Raw genomic sequence first — 14,942 nt, forward strand, 5'->3', positions numbered from 1 at the left:
ATTTTTTTTGTGTAATTCATTTTATTAACATCAAATATACCAGAAAACAAAAAAAAACATACTTCTTATGTGTGGCTGCTAACTTCTGGTAACACCTAATTATTAATTTATTATTAATATTATCTTAATTCTATTTTAAATTTAGATTTTTTTTTTTTGAAATTTCACCACATTCTTGTTAACGTACTTGTTAACTTAAAACTCCACATTGCGGAATTTCCTTTTTTAATTAATTTTTATCATCTCGTATAATTAATAACGCGCCTTACAATTATTAAACAACGAACGGCTATGGGACAAAGATTATTACGGAAAAAATAAATCAAAGCGAATGATTTAATTTTCCTCTTCTCCGAACTTCACTTACGGTATATATAAACTCCGGGGACTAAAAATATAACTGGAATGCTTTAGGGGGGGAAAATAAACAACACAGAGGGTTAGAGAATAGCTTTCCATTAATTTTACGGTGTTTTCAATTAAAATTAAACTACAAACTGAAATTGAGGAAAGGGAAATACGAAATACGTTTAATTTTTGCGATGAAAGACACTTAAATACGTTTTCTTTGGTGTCTCAAGTTCTCAACTCCCGGGGAAACTTTTTTTTTCTTTTTTTCGTAGCATTTTTAACTATATATATATATATTTACCAAGATATATTGTTTTGACCGTCCATAATTATTATTTTTACATATACATTCAGCTAATTAAGATTTTAAACTAAGATTTTTACCCCAAAAAATGTTTTTTATTATAGATTTTTTAAACTGACGAGTCTTGTAGGAAATATCATATATATTTTTTTTCGTAGAGGTACATTGGAGCTTTAGACTTTCGTCAAAATTGTTAAAAAATAACTGAATAACGGAGTTTTATTCCTTATCCTTCAAGAGTAAAGATCACGATGAATTTAATTTAAACTAATTGCGGTTAAAAACTTTCATGGTCAATTTTCAACCAATTTTGACGAGAAACCCGTTAAAGCTCAAATCCAAGCTCTATCATTCTAATCCTCCATTCAGCTAAATACAAAACCGATTAATATTTCACAAAAAACCTTTCATTTAACGATGAATTAGCACGTAAGTATTTGAAAAAAGTCTAAACAATTTTCGAATACAAGTTTTTAGTTGGGGGCCTTCCCCCGATAGATTTTAAAACTAAGACGGCCCCCCCGAGGCGCAATGATATGAGCTTTATCTTCTGACCAAAAACCCATTTAAAGATTAAAGGTAATTATCATAAACGATAATTATTCAAAACGAACAAAAAAAAAAGGAGGAGAGGAAAACACTAATAACAAAGTTATAATATTATAAAACAATTAATTACTAACGGTGAAGAAATACTTTACGTTTTTTATCGACCTTGTATATATAAGTTCCGCCATTTTTAACTTATAGATAAATTTGGAGGGGGACGTTAGCGCTAATAAAAAAATTGGTTCCTATTTAGTTTCAACCGTTCTCATTGTAAATTAAGCACAATTAGAATTTCGTAAATAAGCAACCGGTATTATTAATTTAATTTATCAAATTTGCGAGAACTTATTGTCTCAATTGTTTTTTTTTTTTTTTTCAATTATTATTCGTTATCAGGGTTTTGGTGGTTATTGTTGTTGTTGTATATTTATTAGAACTGATCAAACAACAGTTCACATAATTGCTGCGATACATTATCTTTACTGGTTCGAATGGTCAAACGATACATCTGTTAAAGAGGCAATAAAAACCTCGTTAACGTCAGAGTATCAAGAATTATAAATCCCAAAGCCTTTCAAGGATGATGGGGGAGGATGCGAAATCTGAGAGAAATAGGCGCGCTAACTGTGGAACGCGAGACGGACAGACGGCGTTCTACCGTGGGACGGACGGTCAGTCGGTCGGGCGGCGGCGGTCTAACGAGGGACGGACGGTCGGTCGGGCGGAGGCGGTCTAACGAGGGACGGACGGGCGGAGGCCGTCTACCGAGGGACGGACGGGCGGAGGCCGTCTACCGAGGGACGGACGGGCGGCGGCGGTTTACCGAGGAACGGACGGGCGGCGGCGGTTTACCGAGGAACGGACGGGCGGCGGCGGTTTACCGAGGAACGGACGGGCGGCGGCGGTTTACCGAGGAACGGACGGGCGGCGGCGGTTTACCGAGGAACGAATCACATAGACCAGTCACCATTTCCTAGGAGTATTCCGTCACATTTTTAGCATCCTGAACTCTTCCACAGTTAGCGCGCCTATTTCTCTAAGATTTCGCATCCAGGGTCAGAGATCCCAATCCTCAAAGACACCAGTAGATGGCAGGGTACATACAATTTATTTCCAGGTTTGTAGGAAAGCTAACAAGCCATCTGGTGGTGACGAAAAAAAAAAAAAGGAAAGAGGACTTACCTGGGCTTGTCGATTTGGTTCTAGCCTTAACAAGCACCCAATCTGAACAATCCTGGTGTGAACAATTCCAGCGCAGACAAAATTCTCAGGGTTAGGATCAATGCCTTCCAGAAGTTGGATACCGAACCCAATTAGTTTGGGTTTTATAGCTTCATTATCCATGGGGAAGCGGGCTTTGAAGATTTTCTGGCACTCTTGCGCGGGACTTTAAATAAAAAAGGGCAATGAAAACACGTCGGATATCATCTAAAAGCACTTAATGACAATGTACCTGCTTAAATTCTTCCACCTTGTAAAGAAAGACTCGGAATTCATGACTGTGGGCTCAAAGAATTTGTTCAGTGTCAATGGAAGTTTTAGGCTTAATTTTTGTTGAGCTCCACAATACCTACGAAATAGTTAATTAGTTGGAAACTGTTTATTAGTTTACTATCTAAGGCTAATTAGACTTAGATTCTTACACAAACTGAAGCGTTAGGGATGGATATTCAGAGAAGGAGTCTATGCATTCCACATTCAAGAGCTGCTGAACTTGCGCTCCAGCTTCAACTTCAGGTTCTACAGGTCTTACCTGCACGTTTAATTCTGGAAACAAGGTATCAGTTATTAAAAAACCCTCTACAGCCAAAATTTTTAAGCCTTGGCAAATTTCACAACAAAGGCTTAGTTAAAGTTAGTGAGTTTATATTACTTGTTGAAAGCTCTCCGGGACAAGACACGCTTGGTGTGAATCCACTAAACTTAAAATTAGTTTTATTTCCATAGAACAAAGTCATTCTTCCCAGATTTTGCCGGAACTCGCATTTGACTCCAATTTGAAGGAGGTCATTTTCGAATAAGACTCCGTTCGATTTATACATCAGCCTGTTGTGCGTTTTTTTTTATTAGTAACGTTACTTCCTTAAAAGGGACTTAATAAATTACTTCTTAAGGCTTTCATCATTATTAACAACGACAGCTGTTCCTGAAGTAGCGTCTCCCGGGACAGCTCCAGAGTCAGACAGTGGTCCATTAGTACTAGACCCACCCAAATCCCCAAAAACATCGACTAATACGCTGGTATTGTTGACGGGGGCAGTGGGACCATTACTGGTAACTCCGTTAGTAGAAATACCCAAAAGATCAACGTTTCCGCCATTGGTGGCAGCAGTCTCGAAGTTGGCTTTCGCGGCAACAGAGGCGGCGGAAGGAGTTTTATTAGCGAAAGCTATGTTAACACTCAGTCCTTCAGCTATTCCAGGCTTTTTCTTCTTGAGAATGGCTAAGATTGAGGATTCCCTTTCGGGGAAAGGGGGCATTTCTTCGAGAACCGTGGCAAGAACATCGGCGGAAGCTATGTTACTTAAACTTAGGTATTCTACTGATCGTTGTTGCAGTTCAGCATCAGCGCTACGAATGTTATTGTCACTTTTTAGTATCTGAGAACGAATGAAAATATAAAATTACGCTTGATTTTGAAGAATGCAATTCAAAAACGTTACATTTTGAATATCAGTTTTGATTTCCGAAAATAAATTTATGAACTTGACGTAAGTGGTTAAAAGTAAAGCTCGAGTCGAAGCTGAACATAAATGGTATTTGGAATGAAGAAGTTGAAATTGAATGATGGGGCTCGATCTCTGGTCACCAGCGATGAGATTACCAAACTCCCCCAAAACGTAACCAGCCACTTTAATCATATTTTCGTGACAAGCGGGTGCTTGCAGGGCCTCAAATACAGTTTTGGCAGCGTAGCCCTGAACATCTTCTCTGTTTATAACAATTTGAATGACGCGATACCAAACCTAAAAGGCGTATAAAAAATTCCTCAAGCTCCGCTAAAGGTAAGTCTACAAGATGAGGAGAAATATACAAACCTCTTCACTGACATAATCGCCCGCAATTCTGATCAGATTGAGGATAACGTCGACGTACCAGGTGTAATCAGACGCGTATTTTTCAGCCAAAATAGCAACTTTCAGAACCATTTCTTCCCTGATGGAGTAATCAGCGGACTCCAAGTAATTCAACATCTCCCCCACTATTTCCTCAGCGTTAGATTTATCGCACATGGCATACAACAGATCTACCGCTCTTTGCCTAACACTAACATCTCGTTCCGTCTAAACAAACAAATGCGGACCTATTGTAATTCTGACTATACGGAGCAACTTTAATTCATTAACCTTCAAAGATGTGACCACCGTATCTTGATGCTTTTTGACAGCTTCGTGTGAAAACTCTGATGTGGCTAGAGTGCACATACTTTCCAGAGCTAAATACCTCAAATTGGTTTCTCGATGTTGCAAAAACTGCCCGAGCTGATTACAAGCTCTAACTAACAAATTTGGCTCGCTATCCATGTGTATTATTAGGCTAATAGCCTCAAAGAGAACAGCGTTTTTTGCATTGGAGTGCTGAACTTTCTTAGACTTTGGTGGCTCTTGGGCCTTGTTCAGAATAGTTTCGATACATTCAGTCAAACGACCTCTAACTCCGGGGTCATCGGGAGGAGGGTAGTTTTGAAGCAAACGCAAAAGCTTCACAGAGAGCCAAGGAGCAGGAACAAAATAGTAGGTGTAATCCTGAAGGTCTGTGTAAGAGGCTGTAACTATCTGCAAGTTTTATTCAACATAAACGTCGTTTGAAAATAATTCTACTCAAGAGTATAAACACACTGATCCTTACTCTACTTAATCTAGACACCGCCAATGACACGCAGCCTTTGTATTCCTCTGGGTTTTTCTTGACGAGGGCATTTATTAAACTAACAGCTGCTGTCACTACACCCTATTAAAAACATTTCTGATCATGAATACGTGATTTTCTTTGGGGGGACGTCAGCATGCAGTAAGAACCTTACTATTACCATGTGCTGATCATTGAGTAGGTGGATAATACGCGAAGTCCATTCCCCACTGGGAATAATATCAGGTAATGTGCGAAATAAACGCAGTAGGCATAGAGCGGCACTTTGTTTTACCACATCTATTGTATCTCTATAGAAATATTCGAGTACTTTAGTCTAACATTGACCTTAGTATCCTAACTTCAATTATACCCCGAGACTAGAAGCTTTGGTATTTCAGAGCCAAACGTTTCGGCCATTTCTCTGCTTCCAATGTTAGCGATGCATTGTAAGGACAAGTTTACGTGAATGGGGTTGCGAGATGACAAATCATTCTTAATTGACTGAATGATGAGTTTCATCAAATCACTATTGGCATTCATAAGAACCGAAATAAAAAGGTAACCCTAAAGGATTTTCAATTCATTTTTAGTCTATAATCTAAATTAAAAGTTTCAATCAAACAAACAATTTGCTTCTCAGAGTATTTATTTGAACTAAGAAGGTTAACGGCCTCCATGTGTCCAAAGTCAATGTCATGACCAAGAAGAAATATGAAGAGTAGTTTGCAAACATATTTTTTCTTCTGGTAACCATCTAGAGTCTTGTCTCCTTCATTTCCAATGAATTATTTAAGTTAAAAGTCCCAAATTGTACCCACTCGCGTAGGAGTGGCAATATTTACCTTTGAACTTAGACCGTATATTCGCCAACTCTTTATTAATTCTTTTAATTTCTGCCTCCTTGCTCTTACAATTTCTTATATCGGAAATGAAGACGGCCAAGCCTCTCATTCCTTCTCCTCTTACCGCCGGCATGGTTTTAACTCCTTATTTCTAGTCCACAGTTAATAATAAAACTGGTTGCTTATATTCTGTAATAAAATCCCGATGGTATCTAACTTTAATTGTTGACCTAAATAACGCGACTATGATTAAATCTACAATAAAATACGATTAAATTTAGCGAAACTATACAGAAATCGATTAAAACTAGATAAATTTAATAACGCCGGACGTAGTAAATCATAAAATTAGCCTTTGAGGTCAGAAATACTTGAAAAACGCCCACTTCAGTTCAACTTGCCACCACCACCACCATAGATGTTAGGGTTATACAAGGCTTAGCGAAATACTAAAGTTTAATTATATTTCGTAAGGTTTTATTATACTCACAACCACCGTAAATCGAAGCCCCGCGTTGAAATTTTATATTAAGAGATAACTTCAAGCATAATCTAGATTAAAAATTAATCAAGTTTGAAAATCAATAACGACTTTGATCCGGCATTAGTTGACAAGTCGTCGAAGCCATTTTCATTTTCTAAAACCGGGAAAAATGATGAGGCTAAAGAATTTCAAGGGGGATAGGAAAAGAGGGCGGGAAATATCAAAGGGCGCCGAAACCGCCAAATTCAAAGTTGGCAAAATCGTCTATAATTCGTCTAAAAATATATGAAAAAGATCTATATTCCTTAAAAAAGATCTATATTTGTCATCCACAAGCGTACATTGCCCTTAAAAATAAAAATACTTCAGACTATATAATATTTGGAACTATTTCTTCCCACAAATTATTACCTACAGCATGCCTACAGAGATAGGCCAAATGACGTCACATGACAAGTCGAAGCCATTTTCATTTTCTAAAACCGGGAAAATTATGAGGCTAAAGAATTTCAAGGGGGATAGGAAAAGAGGGCGGGAAATATCAAAGGGCGCCGAAACCGCCAAATTCAAAGTTGGCAAAATCTTCGTCAAGCGTACATTGCCCTTAAAAATAAAAATACTCCAGACTATATAATATTTGGAAGTATTTCTTCCCACAAAATATTACCTACAGAGATAGGCCAAATGACGTCACTTGGCATGGCAGTCTGGCAGATCCCATATTAATTTAACAAACCACTTTCTATAGAGCTATATCAGTTGAGGGGGGGGGGACGTCACAGTTGGGCCTGCCAATAAACGGGGCCGCCGTGCGGCCCCGCTGAAGAACTTATGCTAAATTTCCCTCACAATATGGCGCCTAGGCGGGGACTGACGAAACCCCGCCTCAAAAGCTCTCCTCCCCCCCCCCCCCGAATTGAAATAGGTGTATTGCAAATAAAAAGCAAATTATCATCATTACTATATTGATTTATTTAAAATACTGCTTCAAAAATTCCAAACACTGCACAAAATTTTAAGCTTACTGAAAAAATTTCTTTAAATTCTCTGAACAAATTCAAACAACATTATTTTCTTTGGTTCTAATTTTCACACTCTATTTCTATTATCTATATTTCTCTTTCTGTAGGAAATATTTAGTGATTGAGGAAAATAAAGGTTTCTCATCTTATTATTATTATTATTATTATTATAGGTTTTTTATACATTTTTTTTTGTGTGTCAATTAGTGTTTGGATTTTGGAAAAATGACGTGTGCTGAAATAGGAAAAAATTGGACTACCGCAGATCTAATCACTCGAATTGCATAGTTTACGTGTTTATTTGTTTTGTTTTTTTTCCTTTATTACCATTGGCATAAAGACGTCAAAAGTTAAAGTTTGTCTAGCCCTTTGGTGCTATCGTATAATTATTAATTATTATTTGTGATTTAAATAATTAATTAATTAATTTCAAAGATTTTTTATTTAAAAAAAGCACCATTTGAGCATCCAATTTGGTTTCAGCAGCGTTTAAATTAAATTTGTCATTAACTAATTCCTTCCATACATTACCGCTTTTAAAATACAGTAAAGAAAGAGTTTCACTATATTAAATATTTTTAATCACATTTTTTCCAAGGAATGAATTTAATCTAACTAAATTAATTAATTAACTAGGCCTATTAATTATTAGGAATTTTTATACAATTTTATAGGAAATTTCCTTTATAATTTAAATCTAATTTCAACATACTCTCCCCTTTCCCTTTTATACTTAAAGATATATAAATGTATTTAAACTTAATGAAATTCGTTAATAACAACAATATTTATCGTTTAATATATAAATTAAAGCTTTTTTTAAGTTTATTTCTTTCTTTCTTTAGTTTGATCATTATCGGAACATTTGACTTAAACGTTTCTTAAATAAAACCGGGGCAACAGCCAAAACAGCGAACCCCGCTAACAGGAGTAAATTGGACCAGGAAAGAGCGTCACTTGACGAAGTTAACTCTTGCAATGTTGTCCCCGCCCTAATTGCTACAAAAGAAGGAGGAGCTACTCCTAAGAATGTTCCCAGAAAAAACGGAAACAGAGGAACGTCAATGACTGGAGAGGTAATATTAATAAACCAGTTTGGTAAAAATGGAGTGATTCTCAAGAAAATAATGTAGTTTAATAAATTGGAACGATGATTATTGACCTAAAATAATAAATTTTTTTAGTTTCTGACAACAGTAACGAATTATATTGTCTTACGTGTTGCGACCATTCCGCAACCTTGCCAGGAATATATTTAATAACTAATTTTCGACCAACAAGATATGACAATAAGTAACAAAATGACGCACCCAGTGACGAACACTGTTGATAAATAACACTTGAAACTTATTCTGTTTTAAAATTTTCACCTAAAAAAGTACTTACAAGACACACTAGGAACAACGCTGCTGGGAATGGAAATAGAAAACCGGAAAGAATGCTTAAAAATATTGATCCAGGAATGGCAAATGACTGTAGGCTAATTTTCACAAAACAAATGATCAGACTCTTAAAGATTCTATTTAAAATTCCACTTACAATATATAGGTCATAAAAAAGCCCCCCATAACGGTGGCGTAATATTTATCTTTGTAATGATTTAGAACTTTGCCCAGAGCTTTGGCATCATCTATATTTTTAGGTAATTTGAAATGTTGCGATTCATCTCTGAAAATCAATTTTGGTAGCCAACTGGATCAAAAGGGAAAAGGGTTAAATACAATTAACTTACTCTTCAAGCTTGGGAAAGTTGTAATATGTTATTGCTAAACAAGATACTGATGTTATAAAAATGCCTAATACTACGAGAAGAGCGAATCTTGTACTTCCTTCATCTTTATTATCTAAATTTTAGGGAAAATCATCTTAATGAAAATCCTATAACTTAATTAGCTCAAGGATGAGTTATCAAAAACTCATCAAGGTTTTTTATCTTGACCAAGGCTTAAATAGTTTTCTCTACATTCACAGTTTCATTACTACTTTCATACATAACATGTTGTAACAATTTTCGCTTTCCAAATGAAGCCAGGTTCGATTTTCACAATTTAGCAAGTACAGTAACATATTTAAGTTTATAATTACCTATAATTTTAACATTTTCCGCTTTGCTTTCAACACCATTCGTTTCATTTTCCAAAATTACATTCAGCCTTTTTCTCGGTGTACTTTCCTCTGCCGCCATTTTTCTCTCACTGCCAAGCTGCGTTTTTGGGATACGGGGGATGGAGAGTCTGCGCAGAACGTCAACAGAGAAATTGGGACGGATGTTATTCAGCACCAACACATAGTAACTCAAATGGTTACAGAATCAACAATTGCACTACTATTCACTAAATATCCACTAAACGTGGAAACGGAAGGCTTAATTACATTAATACATATTTTAGGATGGTATACGATAAACTAATTTTTAAATACTCCCAAAAATTGTACCCCGTTATATTGAATAACTTATTTTTCTCCGGAGTTACGACATATTGAACCCGAAGCCCATTACAAGTCGCGCGGTTGCTATGGGCAACCATAGAGAAACACCTCCTATGGCTTCTCTTCTCTTATCCTATTTATCCCAGAAGTTTTTCTATGACGTAATCTGCCGGAAGCGCGAGATTGCCATTGGTTATCTCTTATCCCCCTTGAAAACCGTGAAAATTCCCTCTTGTAGATTCCGATAATGACTTTGGAGCTGCATTTCTCAAACAACTGGATAGCTACTGTCGTGAAAATCTAATTAATTATTTCTCTCCCTCTCCCTCTCTTTCGCAATCTTCCAATCAAATCTCGGTCGGCCTCGAGCATCTTCGTAATTATCTTGCAAAATAATCAAAGCGTTGCTGCGGAATATTAACCACAGTTTTCGCGTAAACACTGAGGTTAGGAGCGTGGAATCAATAGAGCTCTTAAAGAGTGCTTGTTCCCAGTGCATCCCGGCCGCCGGGGTCTAACTTCCGCTTTTGCGGGGACTGCGTTTGGAAAAGTCCATTTTAAGCATCGAGCTTCTACAAGATGGTAAGAAGCCGATGGATTTATCAGATCAATGTTTATCAGATGATTGTTTTATAAGTATTGTTGGAAATTTCACAAAGTTTCGAAAAATTGGTAAGAAGAAAGAGGGAGAAACCGATTATGAAACGGGAACCGATGGAACGGAAATAAACAAACAAGGATCCGGTAAATATTTTACACCTGTTAACCCAATGTTTCTCCTCCCTGTTTTTAATCCTCCCCTTATTAGGGTTAAAAATTAGGCCTAATTTTTAGGGCGGTGTTATCAACGCTTTAGTGTTAAATAATTCATAGAAAGGGGGTCATATAGTGTAGCCCACAGGGTCACAGAGTTATTGACCTTGCATATTGATTTTTTTTATCCGACCTGCGATCATTAAAGGAACCTATGGTGTTTTATTTTCAAGAAAAATAAAACCTGCCCCTTTAGTAGGGTTTCACGGTTTTACACCAGACTAGGAGTTCGGTATAATTTAAAACGTAGTAGATTATTTTTAGGCCTATTTTTCTCTTGTTTGTGGTTGTTTGCTATTAAAGTTTTTGATGCTTGAAAGTAACTTTGTGTAATCGGATTCATCATTAAATTACGCAAATCTTGGTCCATATTCAAATAAATGAACCTATTATTTATACAATTTTAAGAGATATTTGTGGCAAAATTATTGGTGGAATGTTTTTAGGTGAATTGGAACCCTTAAAATCTAAAGGACCAAAAGAGGCCAGCGTTATATACACGGGGTCAAAGCAGGTCAATGTTATAGTTAAAGGTGGTAGCCAGCCCATGGCTGTACCAAAATTGCCTAAAACTGAAAGGTTAGACCAGTTATTTTATTTTATTTTTTTTTCGGGGTTTTAATTTAGACAATTATGATATATTTTATTTCTGTACCATTAGTATCACTTCTGGCCTAAAATCTGAACATGATGAATCTCAAAGCTATGGTAACGCTGTAATTGTCGCATGCAATAAATTTTAAACTTCTTTTAATTAAAATAAAAAGCTTACTTTCGTTTAAAATTGTTAATTATTGGGTTTTTTTTTCTTTTAATTCTATTTCAAGGTACAAATGGATCGGATCCAACAACAAGCCCTGACAAGGGCGCGTGCGTTGAAATCAACCTGAATGATAACGAAGGTTAGTGTCTAAATATTACGTTCTTCTGGTTATACAGGGTGGAAACCTTCGTTACCGACCAGCCTAGTTACTTCTGTTCAATTCCTCTACTAGTGTCCGTAAATAACATTCAAATTATTCACCGCTCTCTCTCTCTTTCTCTCTCTCTCTCTCTCTCTCTCTCTCTCTCTCTCTCTCTCTCTCTCTCTCTCTCTTTCTCTCTCAAGATATGGTTACAGATCCGAAAAAACCGCCAAAATGGCATCAACAATTCGTGAAAAAATTGAAAACACCGCATTTTCCCGTAAGAGAAGCCAAGGAACCGAAACAGCCAAAGGAAAATACTTATCCCCAAAAGAAAAGTGGAGGTGGTGGAGGACCAAAATTTTCCAAAATCTTTGACCTGAATCCGCCAAATGATACCCCGAGATTGGAGTATAAATTTGAGGAATGGAATTGCAGTCATTTAAACCCTGATTATCACGAACCATGCAGAACACTAAGTCCTTTGTCCACAGCGTAAGTATTGAGTAAAGTCATTCAAAATGAAATATAATTTTCAATGGGAGTAAAAACGCGGACAGGCCCCTATAAGTTAGCTTTTCCCTGGGCAACGGTGTATTGAGGGTGAAACATTTCTACAGGGGCTATGGGAAAATACACGAGAACGTTTCCCCTGCGAGGATGCTTCACCTTCCACCACGAAAAATACCTAAACATTATCTAACGCTACCAATATTTTTATTAATATTACTGTTAAATCTAGAAAATGCAGAGTTTAAAAATATTTTCATTTCAAAACAATATCTGATTTTCTCTGACAAATTTTAACACTTTGATTTGTAGAAAATTTTGATTGTTACGACTAAAAATGGTAATTAAAATAAAACTTAATTTTCACCCACAGAGTCAAAAGTTACGGCCATCAATACTGGGGCGAATTTTTCGCTTTTATTCAACCAGTGGCCGATTTTGTCATTGCCTTATTTCTGGAATTGTTATCATTCGTGGCTCGAGTCAGCGGTCATTTGTTAACCGGCACTTTGATGCGTCTGACAGATCTCTTAATTAAACCACTTTTGGTTTTCACTTTCAACGCCCTGATACTTCCCCCTTTTATCCTCTTACAAAATATCCTCAGAGCATTGGCCAACTCGACTATACCACTCTTCGAAGTTCTTCAACGCGCCATGGAAGTCCTAGCTGTCCCGATACAAGCATTTCGGCTGGTTGAGATTAAAAACGTCACTAACAACACCTACTCTAACGCTACTACCGCTGCTGGAAATATACCCTATTCGATAACGGAGCCCGTGAGAGGCAATTACAACGCGTTACAAGGATCATCCAATCAAAATATGCCAAGCCAGCCGAGTCAAAACTCTGGGGTCACTGTCGAAGAGGTTTAAAGAAGGGGATTTCACCAAAAAAAAAAATATCGAAATCATTAAACCTAAGCCTTTTTTAAACACGAAAACAAAAATTACGACCAATTAAAGTACCGAACGGAGCATTACGCATTGACATTACACGCGAAATTTAAATTAGTTCCTTGAATTTTTATAATTTTTTTTTGCGATTATTCCCTAAATATTAATATACCTGACCCTAATTTTATATTAATGTTAACATTAATTTAATTCACGTATTAACCATCGATCGAAATATATGCATTTGTTAAGAGCTTAAAAACTAACTGAGCTACATTTTTTCTAAGTGCGATTAAATTTTGTTAAAATTTTAATATTTTCCGCCATTTTTTGCGCTCAAAAAATTTGGCAAGTAGTACAAATTTTTGAATCATATTTATAGAAGTAGGGGAAGTTATTTATATGGTTATATATAGCGATTAGTGTAATTAAATATAATTGTTTAACTTAAAACTATGGGCTTTTGGTTGTTCATTTGAATATGCGATAATACGTGCCCGTGAAAAATGAATTTGCTCTAAATGTGCAAAAGTTTAAAAAGCAAAAAAATATATATATATATATGATTGTATAAGAAGTTGCAAAATAATTTGGGTTGCAAAAAAATAAATGAAATAAAATATAATCATTCGTTATTGAAAAGTAAAAGTATATTATATAGACAGCGAGAAAGTTGAAATTAAGGTGTTGACGTGTTTACCATCCAAAGAGTTAGACAATGAGGTAGATTAATTAATTATCAAATTAAGACGGGACTGCCTAAAATATATACATATACAGTGGTGAGTGGTAAAGTTGGAGAAGTTGAATTAATTAAGAATTTGAAAAATGTTGTGAAGAAAAAAAAATTAATCATATTATAGATTTTAGATTATCGTTATATGAATGTAGAGGTTTTCAAACAAACAAACAAACAAAAAAATTCTTCATGGGCTTAAAGCTATATTAAGTCAGGGTTACATATTTGATGTTAGATGTTAAGACACTTATTAAGAATCATTTAATTAATTTGAGCACGCAAATTTTGAATTTGAATTTGTATTTGAATTTGAGAAAGTTTAAAAATCAAAAGAGTTGAATTCATTTCCAATTTTCTCAGATCATGGAAAGGGTGGGTAATTAATAAAAGGTTAAAGGGCAGCCCCGCGATTTTAAAATCAAATCATAGATATAAGACGTTCATATGTTTCCGCTTAAAATAATCATTTTAACTAACTAAAAATTTAAAACGGTTTTGATACGAGAAATTTTTATATTAATTTATTACTAATTAGTTAAGGTAGTAATTATATAAATTTTTGTATGTTTTAACGTAAGTAGATGATATTAGGTAGGTTTTCTATACGAATATATACATTTTACTGGATCAAAACCATTTAAAACAAAAAAAAATAAACTAAACAATTATCATATCGAGAAACATGAAAATGTTATATCTATGAAACGTAAACTTATTTTTTCACACGATATATTAAAATCAAACGAAAAAAACGATAATGCACCACACACACACACACACACACACATATATAAACACAAGGTTCTTTGTACTTTTTCACAATTTATACTGCTTTTTGTAATAATAATCGAAATACTTATATCTTAATCTAAAGTTCTAAACCCAAGAAAAACTAAAAAACAAAACTTCGATTTTAAAATTTTAAACAAATCAAAACTAATGTTACTATTGTTAAGTATTTACATTGAAAATGAACCCGCTGCCAAAGACTCCTGACACGAGTTTTTTAAATTTATTAAAAATTGAGAAAATTTTAATTCAACACGATTGTAACCCAAAAAAAAAAATTTGGACTGACATCGATTTATCGAAAAATAAGTGTTTTAAAAAGCACCGAATCGAGTTTTAAATGTGTATTTTGTGACCGTTAAATGTTCTAAAATCCGAATAAATGTGTTAAAATCTATTCAAGTTGTATTTTGATTTATATATTTTTAAGGGTTCATACAGGCTGAAAAATAGGCC

At 35.3% G+C, this 14,942-nt stretch overlaps 3 protein-coding genes across 6 annotated transcripts; 1 reads left to right on the top strand and 2 right to left on the bottom strand.

Annotated features, from left to right (window-relative positions):
- Position 1: 1 nt before the first annotated feature.
- On the bottom strand, positions 2-6,555 carry AP-2alpha (adaptor protein complex 2, subunit alpha). The gene is made up of 15 exons (XM_089853164.1): positions 6,389-6,555; positions 5,899-6,087; positions 5,683-5,825; positions 5,427-5,620; positions 5,235-5,364; positions 5,054-5,155; positions 4,552-4,980; positions 4,243-4,488; positions 3,868-4,170; positions 3,311-3,804; positions 3,078-3,250; positions 2,848-2,971; positions 2,658-2,774; positions 2,387-2,591; positions 2-1,712 (listed from the first exon to the last, which is right to left on the bottom strand). Exons 2-15 carry the CDS (start codon positions 6,029-6,031, stop codon positions 1,635-1,637), a joined length of 2,871 nt encoding a protein of 956 aa, XP_089709290.1. The 5' UTR covers positions 6,032-6,087; positions 6,389-6,555; the 3' UTR covers positions 2-1,634.
- Positions 6,556-7,330: 775 nt separating this feature from the next.
- On the bottom strand, positions 7,331-9,638 carry LOC149623364 (transmembrane protein 41B-like). Its single transcript, XM_089853176.1, has 6 exons — positions 9,490-9,638; positions 9,137-9,248; positions 8,944-9,072; positions 8,791-8,884; positions 8,623-8,727; positions 7,331-8,566 (listed from the first exon to the last, which is right to left on the bottom strand). Exons 1-6 carry the CDS (start codon positions 9,587-9,589, stop codon positions 8,258-8,260), a joined length of 849 nt encoding a protein of 282 aa, XP_089709302.1. The 5' UTR covers positions 9,590-9,638; the 3' UTR covers positions 7,331-8,257.
- A 35-nt stretch (positions 9,639-9,673) lies between these two features.
- LOC149623365 (uncharacterized) lies at positions 9,674-14,883 on the top strand. 4 transcript variants are annotated; one of them, XM_089853173.1, is made up of 7 exons: positions 9,674-10,416; positions 10,494-10,578; positions 11,094-11,226; positions 11,309-11,355; positions 11,475-11,549; positions 11,756-12,047; positions 12,436-14,883. In XM_089853173.1, the coding sequence occupies exons 1-7, from the start codon at positions 10,414-10,416 to the stop codon at positions 12,935-12,937; spliced, it is 1,137 nt and encodes a 378-aa protein (XP_089709299.1). In that variant the 5' UTR covers positions 9,674-10,413; the 3' UTR covers positions 12,938-14,883. The 4 variants fall into 4 exon arrangements, with proteins under 4 accessions (XP_089709299.1, XP_089709298.1, XP_089709301.1 ...); XM_089853172.1 differs by lacking the exon at positions 9,674-10,416 and having other exon boundaries at positions 10,424-10,578; XM_089853175.1 differs by lacking the exon at positions 9,674-10,416 and having other exon boundaries at positions 10,424-10,578; positions 12,670-14,883.
- Positions 14,884-14,942: the final 59 nt, after the last annotated feature.

This window comes from Phalangium opilio, unplaced genomic scaffold (assembly GCF_054372755.1).
Source record: "Phalangium opilio isolate 3A_F unplaced genomic scaffold, DU_Popi_V2 ptg000113l_1, whole genome shotgun sequence".
Taxonomy (NCBI): domain Eukaryota; kingdom Metazoa; phylum Arthropoda; class Arachnida; order Opiliones; family Phalangiidae; genus Phalangium; species Phalangium opilio.